Source organism: Astyanax mexicanus, chromosome 4, assembly GCF_023375975.1.
Source record: "Astyanax mexicanus isolate ESR-SI-001 chromosome 4, AstMex3_surface, whole genome shotgun sequence".
Classification (NCBI taxonomy): domain Eukaryota; kingdom Metazoa; phylum Chordata; class Actinopteri; order Characiformes; family Acestrorhamphidae; genus Astyanax; species Astyanax mexicanus.
The window spans coordinates 46,978,876-46,995,464 of record NC_064411.1 but is presented as its reverse complement, the minus strand read 5'-3'; the positions used below and the strand labels follow the sequence as shown (position 1 = coordinate 46,995,464).

At 36.9% G+C, this 16,589-nt stretch overlaps 1 protein-coding gene across 2 annotated transcripts in view; it reads right to left on the bottom strand.

Moving 5' to 3' along the window:
• scn12aa (sodium channel, voltage gated, type XII, alpha a) overlaps positions 1-16,589 on the bottom strand; it is a 50,650-nt gene that overhangs the window by 22,756 nt on the left and 11,305 nt on the right. For both annotated transcript variants that reach the window (XM_049478833.1, XM_049478834.1), the window contains exons 2-8: positions 14,651-14,948; positions 11,290-11,407; positions 9,946-10,036; positions 7,718-7,846; positions 4,936-5,027; positions 4,039-4,281; positions 3,459-3,522 (exon numbers count right to left, since the gene is read on the bottom strand). In XM_049478833.1, the coding sequence (XP_049334790.1) occupies positions 3,459-3,522; positions 4,039-4,281; positions 4,936-5,027; positions 7,718-7,846; positions 9,946-10,036; positions 11,290-11,407; positions 14,651-14,911 (998 nt within the window). In that variant the 5' untranslated portion in view covers positions 14,912-14,948. The remainder of the gene's footprint in view (positions 1-3,458; positions 3,523-4,038; positions 4,282-4,935; positions 5,028-7,717; positions 7,847-9,945; positions 10,037-11,289; positions 11,408-14,650; positions 14,949-16,589) is intronic.

Here is a 16,589-nt window from a genome sequence, read left to right as displayed (position 1 = left end):
TACATTTCAGTGCACTATTTCAACAGGGCAATGCTTGTCCACATTCTGCTGCCCTCTCTCTGTAAGCTTGCCTAAAAGACACAGATCCTATGGAACTGCCAGGCGCATCACCCGACCTATCCCTAATTTAAAATGTGTGGGATGCTATTTAATGTGTTGGAACTTTTCACCACTACTGCAAAATCTTCAGGAATATTAGAGTGCTATCGATTATCACAGAACACAATTAGGAACCTCTAAAACTCTATGTCGAGACATCTGATGTCATGTTACACGTTACGCTACTTCTGTATGTGTAATAAAAAAATGACCAAGAGCTGCCCATGTCAGTCTAAATTTGTAATCATTTTTGTTCCTGTTTCTTCCAAATTGCATTGCAATCTGACATTTCCCTTATGGGTGCAACTATTTAAATTTTTCAAAAGTTTTAGTGAAACAATTCTCGATTAAAATTACATAAACTCAGCGTGATTCCAGCAGCCAGTAAAGCACATGTCCTGCTGAGGAAAAGGACATCCGGCTGGGACACAGTAACAGCACATGCTGCTCTCTGCAGACAGGCCTTATCCCATCTCTGATCATCAGCCAGATCACACAAACACACTCAAACACACACTACATGCACCATCAATAGTGCTGTGTAATGTTACATCTTAAACAGATGTGCGAGTGCAGACTATGCTAATGATGCTGGATGAGAGCTTCTGTTTTGAGCTAGAAGAGGGAAAGAGGGAGCTTCTGTTTTGAGCTAGAAGGCCAGACCATCCTCTCTGATAATTGGAGCTAGAACCGAAAGACATGACTGAGTTAATATGAGGAGATGGGTGGTGATAGGGTACAAAAACTTCATCATGAAACTCAGAAGGTAAAGATGGCATTTATAAGAGGAGGAGGGGCTTCAGGAATGTTCCTGGCATCATTTTAAACAATTTTTAATTTATTGAATTTAAATATATTTTATTAATAAATTATTTAAGATGTTTAAACAAGAGCTTAAAAATTTGTGAAATTAATTTAAAGTTTTTTTAAAGCAGAACATCAGAGAAATTATTTTATATATTTGTCAGTGTCTGATGTAACTGCATTTGGACAAAATTATAACTTAAATACAAAAATGATATAACTTATGCCTTATTTAACGTATTTAAATGTATAGAGACCTCCAGGCTACCATGGGTTCATTTTTAGTTTGTTCTGTCTGTTGTATTGCCTTCACTAGACTGAGTTAATTTTGGTTTAATGCAAAGAAGTGTCCTAATCTGCAGCCCATTTACTGCCAAATAAAAACTTTATGATGACTGTAAATGTATATATATGCCACTCTCTCAACACAAGATGAGAAGCAACAGAATGATAGAAAGATGAAGAGAACTGTGATACAGAAAGTAAATAATGATTAATGCATGCAAGTAGGTGAGTGTGTGTGTGTGAATGACAAAAAAAAGAGATATAGAGAGAGAGTTAGAAAAAGAAGAGAGACAGATAGAAAAGAACAGCAGCCGTAATCCTCAATGTTCTGTTATGGTAGAAACAGCCATTAACGAACCAACAAAAGGGCTTAGGCAGGATCAGATGTGAATTTAGAGGGGAAATCCTCCACAGCGTTCATGTGTGTGTGTGTGTGTGTAGATGGGCTGTGAGTGCAGCAGAACAGAGTGCTTGCTCAAACAAAGTGTTAATACTGACATATACGAATTAGAACTAGACTTGTGCACTATATATATATTTGTTTTTATACTGTAGGATTCTGTATTTATGGTAATCTCCTTTACCCTCCATCATTCAAAAACACTGATTTTTTTGGAGATGCCCTTGCAAAAAGATTGAGTCTTGAGTCCTGAGTCCTTGAGTCCTGAAAGAGATTAAGGACTGCAGAGCTGTCACTGTTATTGAGTGCACACAGTAGGTTAAAGTGTATGCCACCAGCATTAGCTTACACAACCGCTTTTCACATACATTTTATAGCTTAACATGAACAAAAAATGGATAACACTAGCCTACAACAACCAGAGCATGAACCTCCCTCTACTTATGAGTTACGTCTTTTGTAACTGAAATGCCCACAGTATTATAAATCTAAATGGAATTGTATTAGAAGCACAGCTACTTAGCCAAGAAATGCTTCCAAAGTTTCCATTAATATATTTGTGGCGGGTTTTTTACATTCCACCCATTTCTGTCGTCAGTTATTTTCAGATCTCACTCAGATTTGTAATAGCATATAGTCTAACCGTCCCAAAACAGCAGAGGATTTAAAATTAACACAGATGGGTATTTAGTTCAATAAAATCCTTGAACTAGCCCTGGCAACATAAACATCATCCCGTGGCACTTGTTTGAAAGGCACTAGGATTTATGGGATTACAGAATGGGCAGTGCAGGGCTGGCTAGTTGCTTCAGCGGGAGACATTTGGATGTGCAGAGCTGCAGCCTGGACTCCTGACTCAGTATGTGCTAGTCTGACATGCAACTGTCTCATAAAATAAATTACAATAGAATACGTCAGAGCAGAAAAGACAAAACAGTACAGAACAGAGAAGAAAAAAATAGAATTGACCACAGGCAAAACAGAATGGAATAAAACAGAATAGAACAAAAAACTGAAAATTAAATAAATGAATAGGACTCAAAAACATTAGAATACAAAAGAAAAAAGAATAGAATAGGACAGAAAAAACAGAACACACTTGAATATAACAGATTAGAAATAAATAGAACAGAATAAAAAAGAATAGAATATATTATAATAAAATATAATATAATAGAAAAGAACAAAACAAAATAATATAACAACAGAATGGAACAGAATAGAAAAGAACAAAACAGAATAAAACAAAATCAAGATTAAAGTGATAAACTGTATTTGATAAATACAAGTAACCAGGCCCCAGCACATTTTTTTCTGGCCTGTTATCATCATGTGTTATTTATATGCAGTGTCATCATCTGTTTGCTTTATGTATTCAAGCACTGACACTACCCTTGAAAAAAATCTGAAATTAAATACAGCTTAATTATACATGTAGAAATATCCCCTACAGGAAATCCACAGTGACTATGTTTTCAGAAATACCTTATGTCAGGGTTATGGAAACAATATCTGCAAGGGATTTGAGATTTGAGGTTACATGCTCTCGCAATGTAATGTTAATGACCATGTGAGACTGAGATGATTGATACTAAGAGTGAAATCATGCGAAACAATGAATGGTAATCCAGGCAGACACATGCTGCAACATTAGACAGATTACTAAAGACCAGCCACGATTAGAGCCACCAGGTTACCCTGAAGGCACACAGGCATAAAAAATTGCTTCCATCCCTTTTCACCAAACGTCAAAAATACACTACAGATGTAGTCTCTGGGGACTTACTTTCCATTCAAAAATAAATTTTGCACAGCAGAAGGGAAGAGTTTCATACCACCTGAACATAACAAGCAGAAAGTTCTTACATACCCAGCATCACTGCTGAATCCACATATTAATCCATCCTTGGCTCCTTCAATTTTGTAGTAGTTTTCTGAGGAGAAAGAGGGAGAATGGAGAGTGCAGTTTAAAAGCAGAAAAAGAAACAAATATGAACTAATATGGCATTTAGATTCGACAGATTCTGATGTTCACTATATCGACAAAAGTATTGGGACACCTGCTCATTCAATAATTTATCTGAAAAAAAAAAAACATTCCTGCTGTTATTAGAGTCAAACGCTTTCTACTAGATTTTAGGGTTTTGCCCTGAGGTTTTGATTGCATTCTGCTACAATATTATTAGTAAGGTTTGGGTGTTGGATGATCTTCACCCCACCTTTGTAACAGAAAGTCTACAATTATACTGCTCCACATCAAGGTGGGCTTTATATGCCTCTAAGCATGGTACAGATTGGTTTATGCTTTCTGCAGAGATTCTCTGCAGGGACCAGAGAAGTGTGTGTATGTGTGTGTGCATTTGCACATCTTTGTTTGCGAATAAAGCAGGCCTAATTTTGTATAATGGCACATAAACTTCACACAAATCTATCAGTAATTGTTCATGTACCTTCGCTTGTAACAAACTCCTTCATGGATTGCCAGGTTTTGTTGTTGCAGACAAAGCTTGTATTTGCTGGGAAGGTGGAGTTCACACAGTGCGCGGCACTGCGGACGCACTTTTGCCTCAGGACACCCATGAAGAGCTGAAGGCCAATCAGAGCAAAGACGCTGAGGCAGAAAACGGTCAGGATCATCACATCAGCTAGCTTCCTCACTGACTGGATCAAAGCGCCCACAATGGTCTTCAACCCTGCCAATTAGGTGAAAAGAGCATGTTTGGACACAAAGAGAACTTCTATTCATTTACACTACATACTACAGTACATACTTACATAAATTAATGTCTGACTGGCTTACGACCACTAATGGCTGTTTAGATGTAACAGTTAGAGTTGGCAATTAATACAATACAATTACTGCACTGTTTTAATATAAATCAGAAGATAACAGAGTTTGGGGAATTGGGGATTTATAGACCTCTCTGGTGAGAATGTGTAAGTGCACATAGCATATAGAAGAGAACATATAAAGCCAGTTAATGTAAATAAAGTGTTAATAATAAATTACATTAATACAATTAAATAATAATAATAAATAAATCTAAATAAACTATGTTTTTTAGTATATTGTTTTGTTCATTTGGTTCATTGATGATACACTGTCAAACTATAGAGTACAGTTAAATCCAACAAACCTACTAGACCTGTTTTCAGAACAAATATATTACATGTAGCAGGGATGGTTGTACCAGGACACTGATACTATTAATTACAATATTTTGTCAACTCACAACCACTGCCTTAAGTAAAAAAAAACTCTTAAGGACTGCTGGTTCAACTGCAATAACTTCCCTAATGATTTAATATAAGATAAACAGGCCCCTGATTTTTAACATTGTTATTACCTGGGATGACAGATATTGTTTTCAAGGCTCGTAGGACTCGAAATGTTCGCAAGGCTGAGACGTTGCCAAGGTCCACAAACTCTGTGACATATCTAGAGTTAAGAGTGAGAGTCAGAAACAGTTTAGATCAAGCTGCCCTTAAAAGAAACATCAAGTTACAGCAAGAAACAGAGCTGTATATGGTGATTCTACTTTAAATGTACCCCTGGGCTTGATTTCCCTGCTAAAACAAACCCACTACATCTGCTTATTAACGGAATTTGATCCAGATGTTTCAGTGATGAAATCACTGTGCTGTGGTTAACTTTCAGGACTGGATCTAAAAAACACTGCTTTATATTAAGAATAGGGCCCATACACCATTAACATATGTTGGTGTTTGTAATAAATAAGCCCTTTACTGTGCATACTATGTATACATGTATATACTATGTATACTATGGAACATCATAACACACATGATGAGCTTCTGGCATTCAGTATTTACATGATCCAACAATGACCCTTTGGTCAAAATAATGCAAGACAAGTCTTTAACCTTGTTATATAATTTGCCAATAGTTTAGCCTTAATAGGTGCAAATGTACCACTTGGAATATGGTATGATGTTCATATTGTGTAGCTCTACTAAGAAGTACATTTGGCAAATGAACGAAATAGGACAGGAAATGGAGAATGGATGTAGAAGGTTGGAGGTTACAGCCTGACCCACACTGAGCTACTTTATATTTACAGATTATGGAGGATTACATCAAGAGAGCAATTTCATACCATAGTACTTTACTTTTTGCAAGTCATACAGAAAATATAAGGTTACACACATATGCAAATAGTAATCACTTGGGTAAGCTCTTTGTGGACTTATCTATAATACTGCAATTGATAAGAGTAAAGGTAATTTCTTCAGAAATTAATAATAAATCATTTCTCATTTCACTTCTTAGTCAATAACTACCAAAAGTGGTCCACTGAAGAGCAACTGAGGAGCCAGTAACAGGGTTATAGGCACCCTAAGCTAAATAATAAAGTTTATAGAGACCCCACCTCACAACTTACAATGGTCTTAAAGGATCTGCTGCCAACATATTGGTCCTAGACACAACATGACACCTTAAATAGTCTTGTTAAGTCCAGTATTTAAGCAGTATTATATTATCCACAAAAAATGTATTGTGATAGGCCTAGCCTCAATTAAATATAAGATAATTATACATAAGTAAGTATATATTAGTAATTATGGAATAATACATATGTATTTGTTTAAATTCCTTTATTTTCTTGCAATTATTCTAAACCTCTAGTTAGTCTTTTGAATATGTAGGTAATATAACAAAAGCCTCATTTAATACCTGAACCTTCCTCCCCCTCATGACTCAGTCCATCTCTTACTCTTGTCTTTTTTGTCCAGATGTCACTCTTTTGCTCATAATAACACACAATCACCACTTCCTCTGCCTCTCACTCTGGTCATTGCTCCGTCTCCATTATCCACCTACATACCTCTTAGTTAACACCACTCAACCATTCACTGTAGCTTTTTTATTCTTTTAAGGGCCTTTTCCTTCAAAGACAAAGCAACTGATTCTCTTTTACATCTCCCAAACAGATCCTCACTGGTTATGAGGAGGTTCTATGTTCAGCACCATGGACAGCAAAGTTAAAGACTAATTTCCCTCTTATGAAGCATCAGCTGACTGTATTACCACCAGCTTCTCACAAGCTATTTAGATGCAGTGGTGCTATGGCAGAAGTCAATGTGTGGTCTTATTCATGGGCAGGGCACTATGTCAATACCAATACTAACAACTGTGGATCAGCAACAACCAGTGCAGAGTAACTGCATAAACTGCACATTACCAAGTAGCGATTTGGAGGTGAGCCTATTATACCATTGTATACTATTTCTGACAGGTGTTTTATTTTTTCCTCCAATATTTATTTTGGACACACAGTCTTTTTATAGTGACCCATATCTGACATCTGTGTGAATGGCTCATGCTTTATAAGTGACATGCATGCATGACAGGGCAATGCTTCACGTTAAGTTTCACTTTTATCCCAGACAGACCTATGAATGAGTTCATCCCAGCCGAGATTGAAATGCCAGATTCATTGTGTTTTTTGCTGTTTACAAAGCCACACAAACAACACGTCACATATGACATAGAAGATTGCATCTAGGCCATATTTATCTGTTCTGTGATGGTAGAAAAAACTGGTTGAGTACTGGCCCCCCTGTCAAATCCACCAGGAGATGACCTCACTGCCACAGCCGGGGTTTTGATCTCACAGACTTTAAATGTAATAATAAAAGTCTTGAGCCCAGAAAACACTGATAAATACATACATACATAAATAATAAAGGTCAATCAGTTTTTTTATTCCGTTTGAACTAGTGTAAAACTACTTTTGACAGTACCGTGCTTTAAAATCAAATGTTTCTGGATTGTAACTGAAAAATGTGTGACACCATAAGCATCCATAACCTTACCCCTACTCAAAAGTCGACCAACCTTACTTTTTAATATGATCAGTAAAACAAAGGAACACAGGAAAATCATTTCCAGTGAAAAATGACGGCCTACACACTTACTTTAATTTGCGCAGAGAGGACCCATATTAATGCTGCAGGTGTTTATTCAACAATGTGTGAATGTGTTTCGTAATTATTTTCTCTCTTTTACATAACAAATACAAACACTGCAACAGAGTAATTCTGGATTTCCATATATAAAAAGATCTGATGCCCACTTACAGCAGGTAAAAAAAAAAAGATACTTACGCCATTACAATGACACTGAAGTCTAGCCAGTTCCATGGGTCTCTGAGGAAAGTGAAGGGTTCAAGACAGAATCCTCTTGCCAAGATCTTAATGAGCGACTCAAATGTATAAATGCCCGTAAATGTGTATCTAAACAGGCATAAAGAGACAGAGACAACAACATATACATATCTGGGTCTAAAGCAAAAAAAAGGAACCCTAAATACATGGCTTAATAATTTAAGTACAATTCTTCCTAACCATGCATTAAACCAGTTACTGGCTACTTAAGAGTTGGGAGGTGGTAGGAGAGATGTTGTGAGTTAGCAGATCAGCATGCTGCATGCCCAGAAACATTCTCTTCCAAATCATCTTCATACACACATTTATTAAAGGTCAATGCATGCTGGGCTCTGATGCCACATTTGAAGAGTATAATTAGTGAACATGACACTGGAAGTGATTCACTATAAATCTATGGATGAGCCTCTGCTGAATAGGCCCATAATCATAATGCGCTGATTTAGCCTGAATTTTATGTAATCAGGTTCATATTCCAGTGAGCACTGTGAAGGGACAGGCTGAATAATCCGCTACAGAGGAAGCGCATCAAGGATTTTACTTGTGTAAAATGTGTCAGCAGGTCATTCATCGATTTATTTGTTCAGCTGGCAGCACTGTAAGCCTTTAATGAGCATTTGTAACCCCAATCATTAAAGAATAAATAGCAAGAGCCACTAAGAGTCAATACTGTCTCAGATCAGTAGTTCAGAAAAAATCAATGTACACAGCTTTCCCCAGTATATGCTTCTTTAGCCAAATTTACATTTCCTTGTAGTACTGGTGCAAAACAAAAAAAAAAAATCAGAAACAATTTTTTTTTATTTCTTGTCTACAATGAGCACTGGTGGACTCAAAGATAGGGGGCAAGTGGCGGCCTACAGGTGCCCATCATAATGAAACAAGACAATGTGATTTGTCAATGAGGGCATAAAGTTAAACAAATTATTTCATATTGTAAAACTAAATCTATTTAATCATTTATGGATTCAGTTCTGGCCACAGCCCACTACAACGTACATTTCAACAAACCTGAGTCCCCAATGAGACTGGCACTGAGCAACAAAAATGGAGAAAATCCAATTGATTTAAAGGAATGTCAGAAAGTAACTCAACTATTTTTTCATTCAAGAGAAGCATTCCAGTTGCAGTAAATAAACCATGCGGTGAGGGAAAGTTTGTTAAACTCCAATATCTTACCCAGCCCTTTATCAAACACCAAACTGGATCATCGTAGCAGGACGCTACATTCACAAAAACTCAGTTAAACAAGCAAATTAACATTTTCTTAAAAATAAATAATTAAAAAAAAAAAAAACTACATTAATACTTTTAATGGACACATATTGAGGGTTTATATAAAAGTATTGTTCTTTGTTCAATAAAGTATACACCTCTTTGTTACCACCCTGTTATGCACATTATTTTTGGCAGTTCACTCTGTAATTAGTAATAGGGAGAATCTAAAGCTTCTGATATGTCCATTACGCAACATGCAAGCTGGGCTCATTTTAGTTTAACCCTTTTGTAACAACCAAACTCTAGTAAACTGAACTCTTCTATGGAACACACAGACTCAATCCCCACCCCTTTTTTGCACATTCATGCCTAGGAGTGGGGTGTCCTAAATCTTGTTGGGATCGAGAGGTAGGGTGAAGTGTTAATGCTACATGGCTTACAAACTGAGATTTTTTTTGAGGTGCACTAAGGCAGAAGATTAAGAGAAAAAAACATTTCATAAAGAGCTAAGAAATCATTGAAAAAATAAAATGTACTAAACAAAGAACACCTTAATAAACACTTTTGTGCTGACTGTAGTAGACTGTAGTTTCCTTGTTCTATGTTGTGATCCACTCATACCAGCACACTTTATCACACCATCACCATACAGTGTAATATATATATATATATATATATATATATATATATATATATATATATATATATATATATATATATATATATATATAATATATTTATATATATATTATACATATATTAGTATTTTTAATATATATTAATTATGATATATTAATATATATTTATGTTAATTTCTTAAAATAGACATAATTTATAGCAGTTATGTCTATTCTGTCACAAAGTTTTACACATCTCTTGCATTTATAAGACAGATATCTGAGATTTCCATTCTGAACAATTAAGAATTGTAAAAGAGCATATATACTCACTCCAGGTACTTCGTCCAATGCGCTGGATCAGACATTGCCATAAAGCAACAGTTGGTCAAAATTGTGCACATGATGAAAAAGCTAAATAATGTAGACAAGTTAAGGAAACTGACAGACATAATAAACAGCAAGGCATACATGACATTTTCTACATCTTCAAAATGACACAGCCAGGGCCAACGCACTGTAATTTCCCCATTATTCTTTAAAATGTCAGTACGTTAATCGCCCTGACATTCTAACAGCGCCAGGATGTGATGTCATTTCCTGACACTAGCGCATCGGTTTTGGGGATAAAAACCTGACCTTATTTCAGGCCTGTAGGGTGATCCTTTATCCATTTTCAGCATTACAGATTCGGCCAGCAATGAATTTTTAGTATCGACCTGGACTCGGGGATTTGAGCAAGTGGTATTTGAGGACTGTGTGAGATAACTCTGGCCCTGTTTGATCCGTCTATATGTTTTTCAAGTGCAAAGCTGCAAAGCCTCTGTCTGTATAGATTGCTAAGTATATATATTAGTGCAGGCTGGTTGGGATGCAGAAGCACACTCAGTAAAATCACTTGGGGTGTGTTACTGTTAGTCAATGGCTTAGTTCCTTTTTAAAATAAAAAAAATGTCCCAAAAGGGCTAGTTTGATGTTTAATACTATGATTTTATTGTTTAAGGCTATGATTAAATCCTTGTGGTCGTTATAATGTAGCTTTGTCTAGTTCAGAAGCCCTCCCCCAACGATATGCAGTGTGATTACCATCACTAATTGTGGCTGGTAGACTGGTAGTATTTTGTAGACTCCACTTTCCAAAAAAGCTTAAAGCTGAGGCCAGTATAGCGTGTGAACGAGCTCCAGTGACCGGCTGGTCCTTTGACACCGACCCGCATTAAAGCCGTGGCTGCATGTAAAGGCCCAGCGGTGAGCGTGCAGCTCTGCTGCGCTCGGTCTGAGGCCTGATGCGCTGCAGTCACATGATGCTAAATCTCCTTGCTCTTATTTCATTTGGAGGATTAGAAGCGGGATATCAGAGGATTTGGTTTGCGATGCCAGGGAGGAACATTACAAAGCTGTTTCAAAAATGGGACTGAAAATACAAAAAAAAATCCAATAGAATAGAGGGGAAATGTTAAATATGTGCGACTGGCTTAGTGGATGGTATAGGCCACAGGCTGCAACGATTCTACAAGATCTTTCAAAAGCTTTAAGATTGTCATACAAGATTATTTCACTTGAGCTGTCAATAAAGAAAAAAAGATGACTGTTCACTTTCAATGTATAGCAGTAAAGGCATTAACTCACAAAGATACACTCATGCAAACATACTTCAAATGGCAGCAAAAGGATATGAATGTACTAATATTCGTATGGAGATTCTTCTGATAAGGTGAAATGGGGTAAATATGTACACAGCTGATGTGGCACTGAAGCGGAAGATAGCCTTCCCCTTGTTTAGCACTATAAAGGTCTGGAAAAAAAAGCAAACACATAAATTTCAGCAACGCCTCTTCAGCAACAATTTAGAAAATCAAAACTGTATAAGAACGCCAGTCTGAGGTCTAGGGCACTAATAATACTAACCCTTACTCAAATACAGTGTCACTCTTTCAAAGCAGCACCAAAGGCGTGCTATTGTGGAGGGTCAAACAAAAGGTAGGAGTGATTTTTCATATGGAACCCCTAACAAAACATGAAGAGTTATCCCAACTTTTTTATATTGAAAGAGCTAGTTACAGAGCTAGTTAATGTTAGCTATCTTGTGTAAGAAACTTTAGGTTTAAATCGTATCTACGGTTGATTCCATGTTTTACCGAGACCTTAAATATACATGGTTAAATACAAGCACGGTTTGACAAGGTAGCACAACTCGACAGAACACAGGTCAAAGCGGGCGGTGTTCACGTTGAAGCTCGGCCCGCCGCATTAATCACAGGGCAGGGCAGGCAAGCTGGGCTCCACCCACGGGGCAGGCAGTTTGGGCTTGGCTTGCAGCATTGATAACATTTCTCGGCCATGGAGCCTCTCGCCTCAAGTCTGACGTTAAACAAAGTTTAAGGGTTAACTTTATCTAACACTCAGTGCTGTCTTAATAACTAAGGCTGTACCTTTCAAAACATTTTGTCCTTTGAGTTTTTGAGCTGTAAACTTGACTGTGGGGGGAAGGTAGCAGGTCGCGTTCTCTGCTAAAGTGCTGTTAGCCAATTGGAGGCGATATACTTGCATGTATGAATATTCATGAACAAGAGCCAAAACCTTTCTTTCTTCAGAGACCACTAATTCAGTGAAAAAAAGTAGGGCTAAATAGAAACACCAGAGCACTTTTTTTTACAAAAAATGTCTCGCATGGCATTCATTCATATTAAAGACTGCAACTTGACATTTTAAAATGAATGAAAAAACAATGTAATGAGACCTTTAAATTTTTGAACCTTTTTTGACAGTTTGTTCTTCATTACAAATTGCGCACTTAACCTTATTTAACCTCAATAACAACATCATTAGGGGGAATTAATGAATGAATATATGAGATTAGTCGTGGCGCATCGGTACTAATCCCGTCACTGCCATTTTAGGTCATGAAAAGAGTAATGATATAGCAGTGCCAAGTGTATAATTCCAATTTGTGCGTCCAACAGAGCTTGGAGTGTCTTATAAAACAAGCTGAGAATGACTAACTTCTCTACACTTTATATTCTAGTGTATTATAGACATACTCTACTATATGGACTAAATCATAGGGACATCTGCTCATTGTTTGTTCCAAAATGCCTTGTGTCCAGGGAAGGCCTTTTAGTAGATTTTGTATAATTTCTCTGTGTTAACACCAAGGGTGGAAGTGACTAAAGGATGCTTGGATAATCACCGCACCATCTCATTCACAACTAACTAATTTATCCCAGAAGTACTAGAAGGAGCACCATATATCACAATCCCACTGCCCACACCACAAAGCTGGGGGTCTTTGTACTCCTTGTTACGCCTCCTGTCTCTTCCACACTCAGTTCTACCTGCTATCTGCAGCCTTCAGTGCCCAGGATGCACCTCACACAGAAACTACACCTACCCACGATCACATGACACATCACATGCCTCTACCAGGAAGTTGGTCACCTGGGTACTGCAGTGCTCTGCAAAGTATTGATGGTTTCTCTTCATACAACGCATTTCTTTTGTCTCTTTTTTTGTATCTCTCGTTTTAGATCTTGCTTTGTTCAACTTTGATTTTTGCCTGCCCTCTGATATTGCCTGCCTATGTTTGACATTTGGACTGTTCACTACTCTGGTGTGTTATATCCCTCCTGCAGTTGTTTCCCCTGTTGATATATTTTAGCCTCACTATCTCTTTGTCTGTCCCTTTATTTATTGAATTTAATAAATTTTATCTGCATCAGTACATCTAAATCCTGTCCAGCCATGACACTCCTCTAGCCCATGCCTGGCATTAGGAATCATTTTACTCAATCACATCACTCAATTTATTCATATATTAACAGTGGTGGCCACAAATATTTGGACATAACTCTGTCATTAAACTTAACTAATGCTGTAGCTGACTTAAAATGCCTCTCGAAGGAGGTAGAGTAGATGAATCTTACTTCTATCTGAAGTAACCTGGGTTCGCATTTTGCTCAGTTTCAGATTACAGTAGAAATTCTGTTCATATGTTCTATAACGGGCTTTACCTTTACAAAAAACAAGGGTCACTGATGGGTAATTAGCAACAATTAGTACTGCATATAATTTTCTCTACCTCATAAAATCAGGCATAAATTAGTGGTGTGTTTCTGAAAGGCTTGCATTAACAATAACATTAACAAGCACAGCAATGAGGACATAGCTTTAACCCTCCTGTTATGTTACGGGTCAAATTGACCCGTTTTAATGTTTGAAGGTCTGGGAAAAATAGTTACAAGTATTTTTTTCCGTATGAAACTTCTTCTGCGTGCCTTTATTAGTGTAATTAATAATATGAAAATGGTTCATCTCACATATTTGCAACCACCTCTTACAAAAACTAAAACTAAAACAAAATTGCAACGTTATGTTTTAATGTTATGTAAAAATACTGTTTGATATATTGTTCTTTAAAAATGTAGTAAAACATTAAAAAAAGTTTGAATATGTATTTTTTATTTTAAAATAAGTGAGGTAAGGAACACCACTGCACTAAATATTGATAGAATAATTAACAATGGAGTTAGTAATGAAATATTCACACTGCTTATTTGGATTTGTTTGGTTTTAGACTTTTTTTTTGATAATTAAACAAGTACTGGGTCAATATGACCTGGGAACACCATTGCTGTTTTTGACAAGTGAACACAATAGGAAGGTTAAACACCAACAATAAAATAACAATTTAAATGTTAAGGATGCACTTAGGGAAACACTGAAAAATAAGCTTTGGTGAAGCCAAGGCTACAATGTTTTAAAAGGCTATGTAAAACATTTTGATGGGAAAAAACCTTCATGAACACTGTTTTGAGCTTATCATTGTCTTTAGCTTGCTTTCCTTATACATTAAACCCTACTGCAATCAATTTATAAGCTTAAGCGTAATAGTTTTTGCAATTTTGCACATTGTAGATGCATCTATTTCAAGTAGAGATTGTTCTGTTCTTATTCAAAAAAGTGAGGCTGATTCTGAGCTGGCCTCCATTTTCCACTGATACCAAATGATGGCCATTCAAGCAAAGCAATCTCAACTCACCTTTTTATTCTTGAAGTAAAATGGGTCAATGTCCTCCAGCGGGACTCCAACCAGTCCTGTGGGGATGTCACCAAAGATGCGAGGAAGCACCTTGCCGGCCTCCAGGTCCAGTTTTGGCTCCTCCGTAGTCCCCTTATTTGGCGGGGTATCCTTGGCGTTCTTGGCCTGCTCATCAGCAATCCTTTGCTCGATTGCCACCAAGGACTCGCGAGTGAACCGCCGCAAGGCGTCTGGACCCGCTGGTAGCAGCATGGTCGCCATCTTTTCATCCTGATCGTTGTGTTGTATTTACTCACACCTGAGAGCACATGCCAGAGAAGACAGAAAGAAAAATAATGAATTTGAAGGATTGTTCAAGAGAAGGCACCATCAATCAAATTACAATTAAGCAGCTGAGTAGGTAGTTGGGATGTGTCACGACAAAAACTGCAAAAAACATATTTACAAGCTGCTGAAAATATTCAAATTATACTCAATATAAAAAAAATATGATAGTGATAAAATAACCTCATATTGCACAAAATTCCATAAAATGTGAATAATTTTTTTTTCCAGATTTAGCCCTGCAATATGACTATTTGATAATTGCTTTAAATAATCAAGTGAAAGAGAAGCTACATATGATGAACAATCTGAATTTCAGCCTAATTTAATTACCCACATATAACATTGGGTTTGTATTTGTATTTGTGGAATAATCAGATACTTTACACTTTATTCTTTAATTCTTTAAGGACGCCGAGTGGTCCAGCGGTCTAAAGCACTTTAAATGGTTTTATGGATCAAAAAGCAATTTTGTTAGCGCTGCCACTATGAGCGGGAGGTCGCAGGTTCGAACCCCCACTCATGCAGCTTTGCCATCAAGCCCCCGGCACTCAGAGGAAGCAAAATTGGCCCAAAATTGGGTAGATGGCACTCTCTCCTCACATCACTTCTAGTGTGATGTCCACAGCACAGGGCGTCTGTGAGCTGCTGTATCGAAACCGAGCCGCTGCACTTTCCTCCAACCGTGCTAGCTACTCAGCAATGCTGCATCAGCAGCAGCTCGAAAAGAAGCGGTGCCTGACTTCACATGTATCAGAGGAGGCATGTGCTATTCTTCACCCTCCTGGTGTGTTGGGGCATTACTAGTGATAGGGGGAGTCCTAGTGTGTGGGTTGGGTAATTGGCTGTGCTAAATTGGGAAGAAAATGGTAAAAAATTAGAAATAAAATTATATATAAAAAAAAAATATATGTATATATATGTATATACATATATATATACATATATATAAATATTCTTTACACAATGACATCTGGTCTCGGATTGATGATTTGACTAGTTGACTTTAAGGGTGCAGCCCAGATGTATGACGTACATATATTCCTTGTTATGAAATAAGAAAAGCATGGGAGAAAGACCATGCCCAAACAGACACCCTACTATTATGAATGTTAAAATATGCTCCTTTCGACACACCAGTATGTCCATGAAAAATGTTAAAAAGCACAATTATACAATAGTGCTAAAATTAAACTAAAAGCACAACCTTTTTTCTGGAATCAGGCAATATCTGAGAAAAACAAAAGGAAAAAGAAAATTATAGCTACAAATACCTAAATCTCTTTTTTCATTTATTTATTTATTTATTTATGTATACCTACTGTATTTTACATTCCACTTCTTTATTCATAACTATGTAACACATATTTGATAGAAACTAAGGTCCTGGGTCCTGTTCCAGCTATTGAAAGGTGAGTCACCCAATACATGTTACATAAGACTAGGTGAATCATTACCTACAACATGAGCAAAAGCAACCAAGCAATCACCAACAGTGAATTATAAAAATATCTACACTTATACATGCTATTATTTTACCCTGTATTCCAGACAACAACATTTATAAACAACTTTTTTCCGTAAGTGTGATTCCATCTTTATGGCACCATGCAGT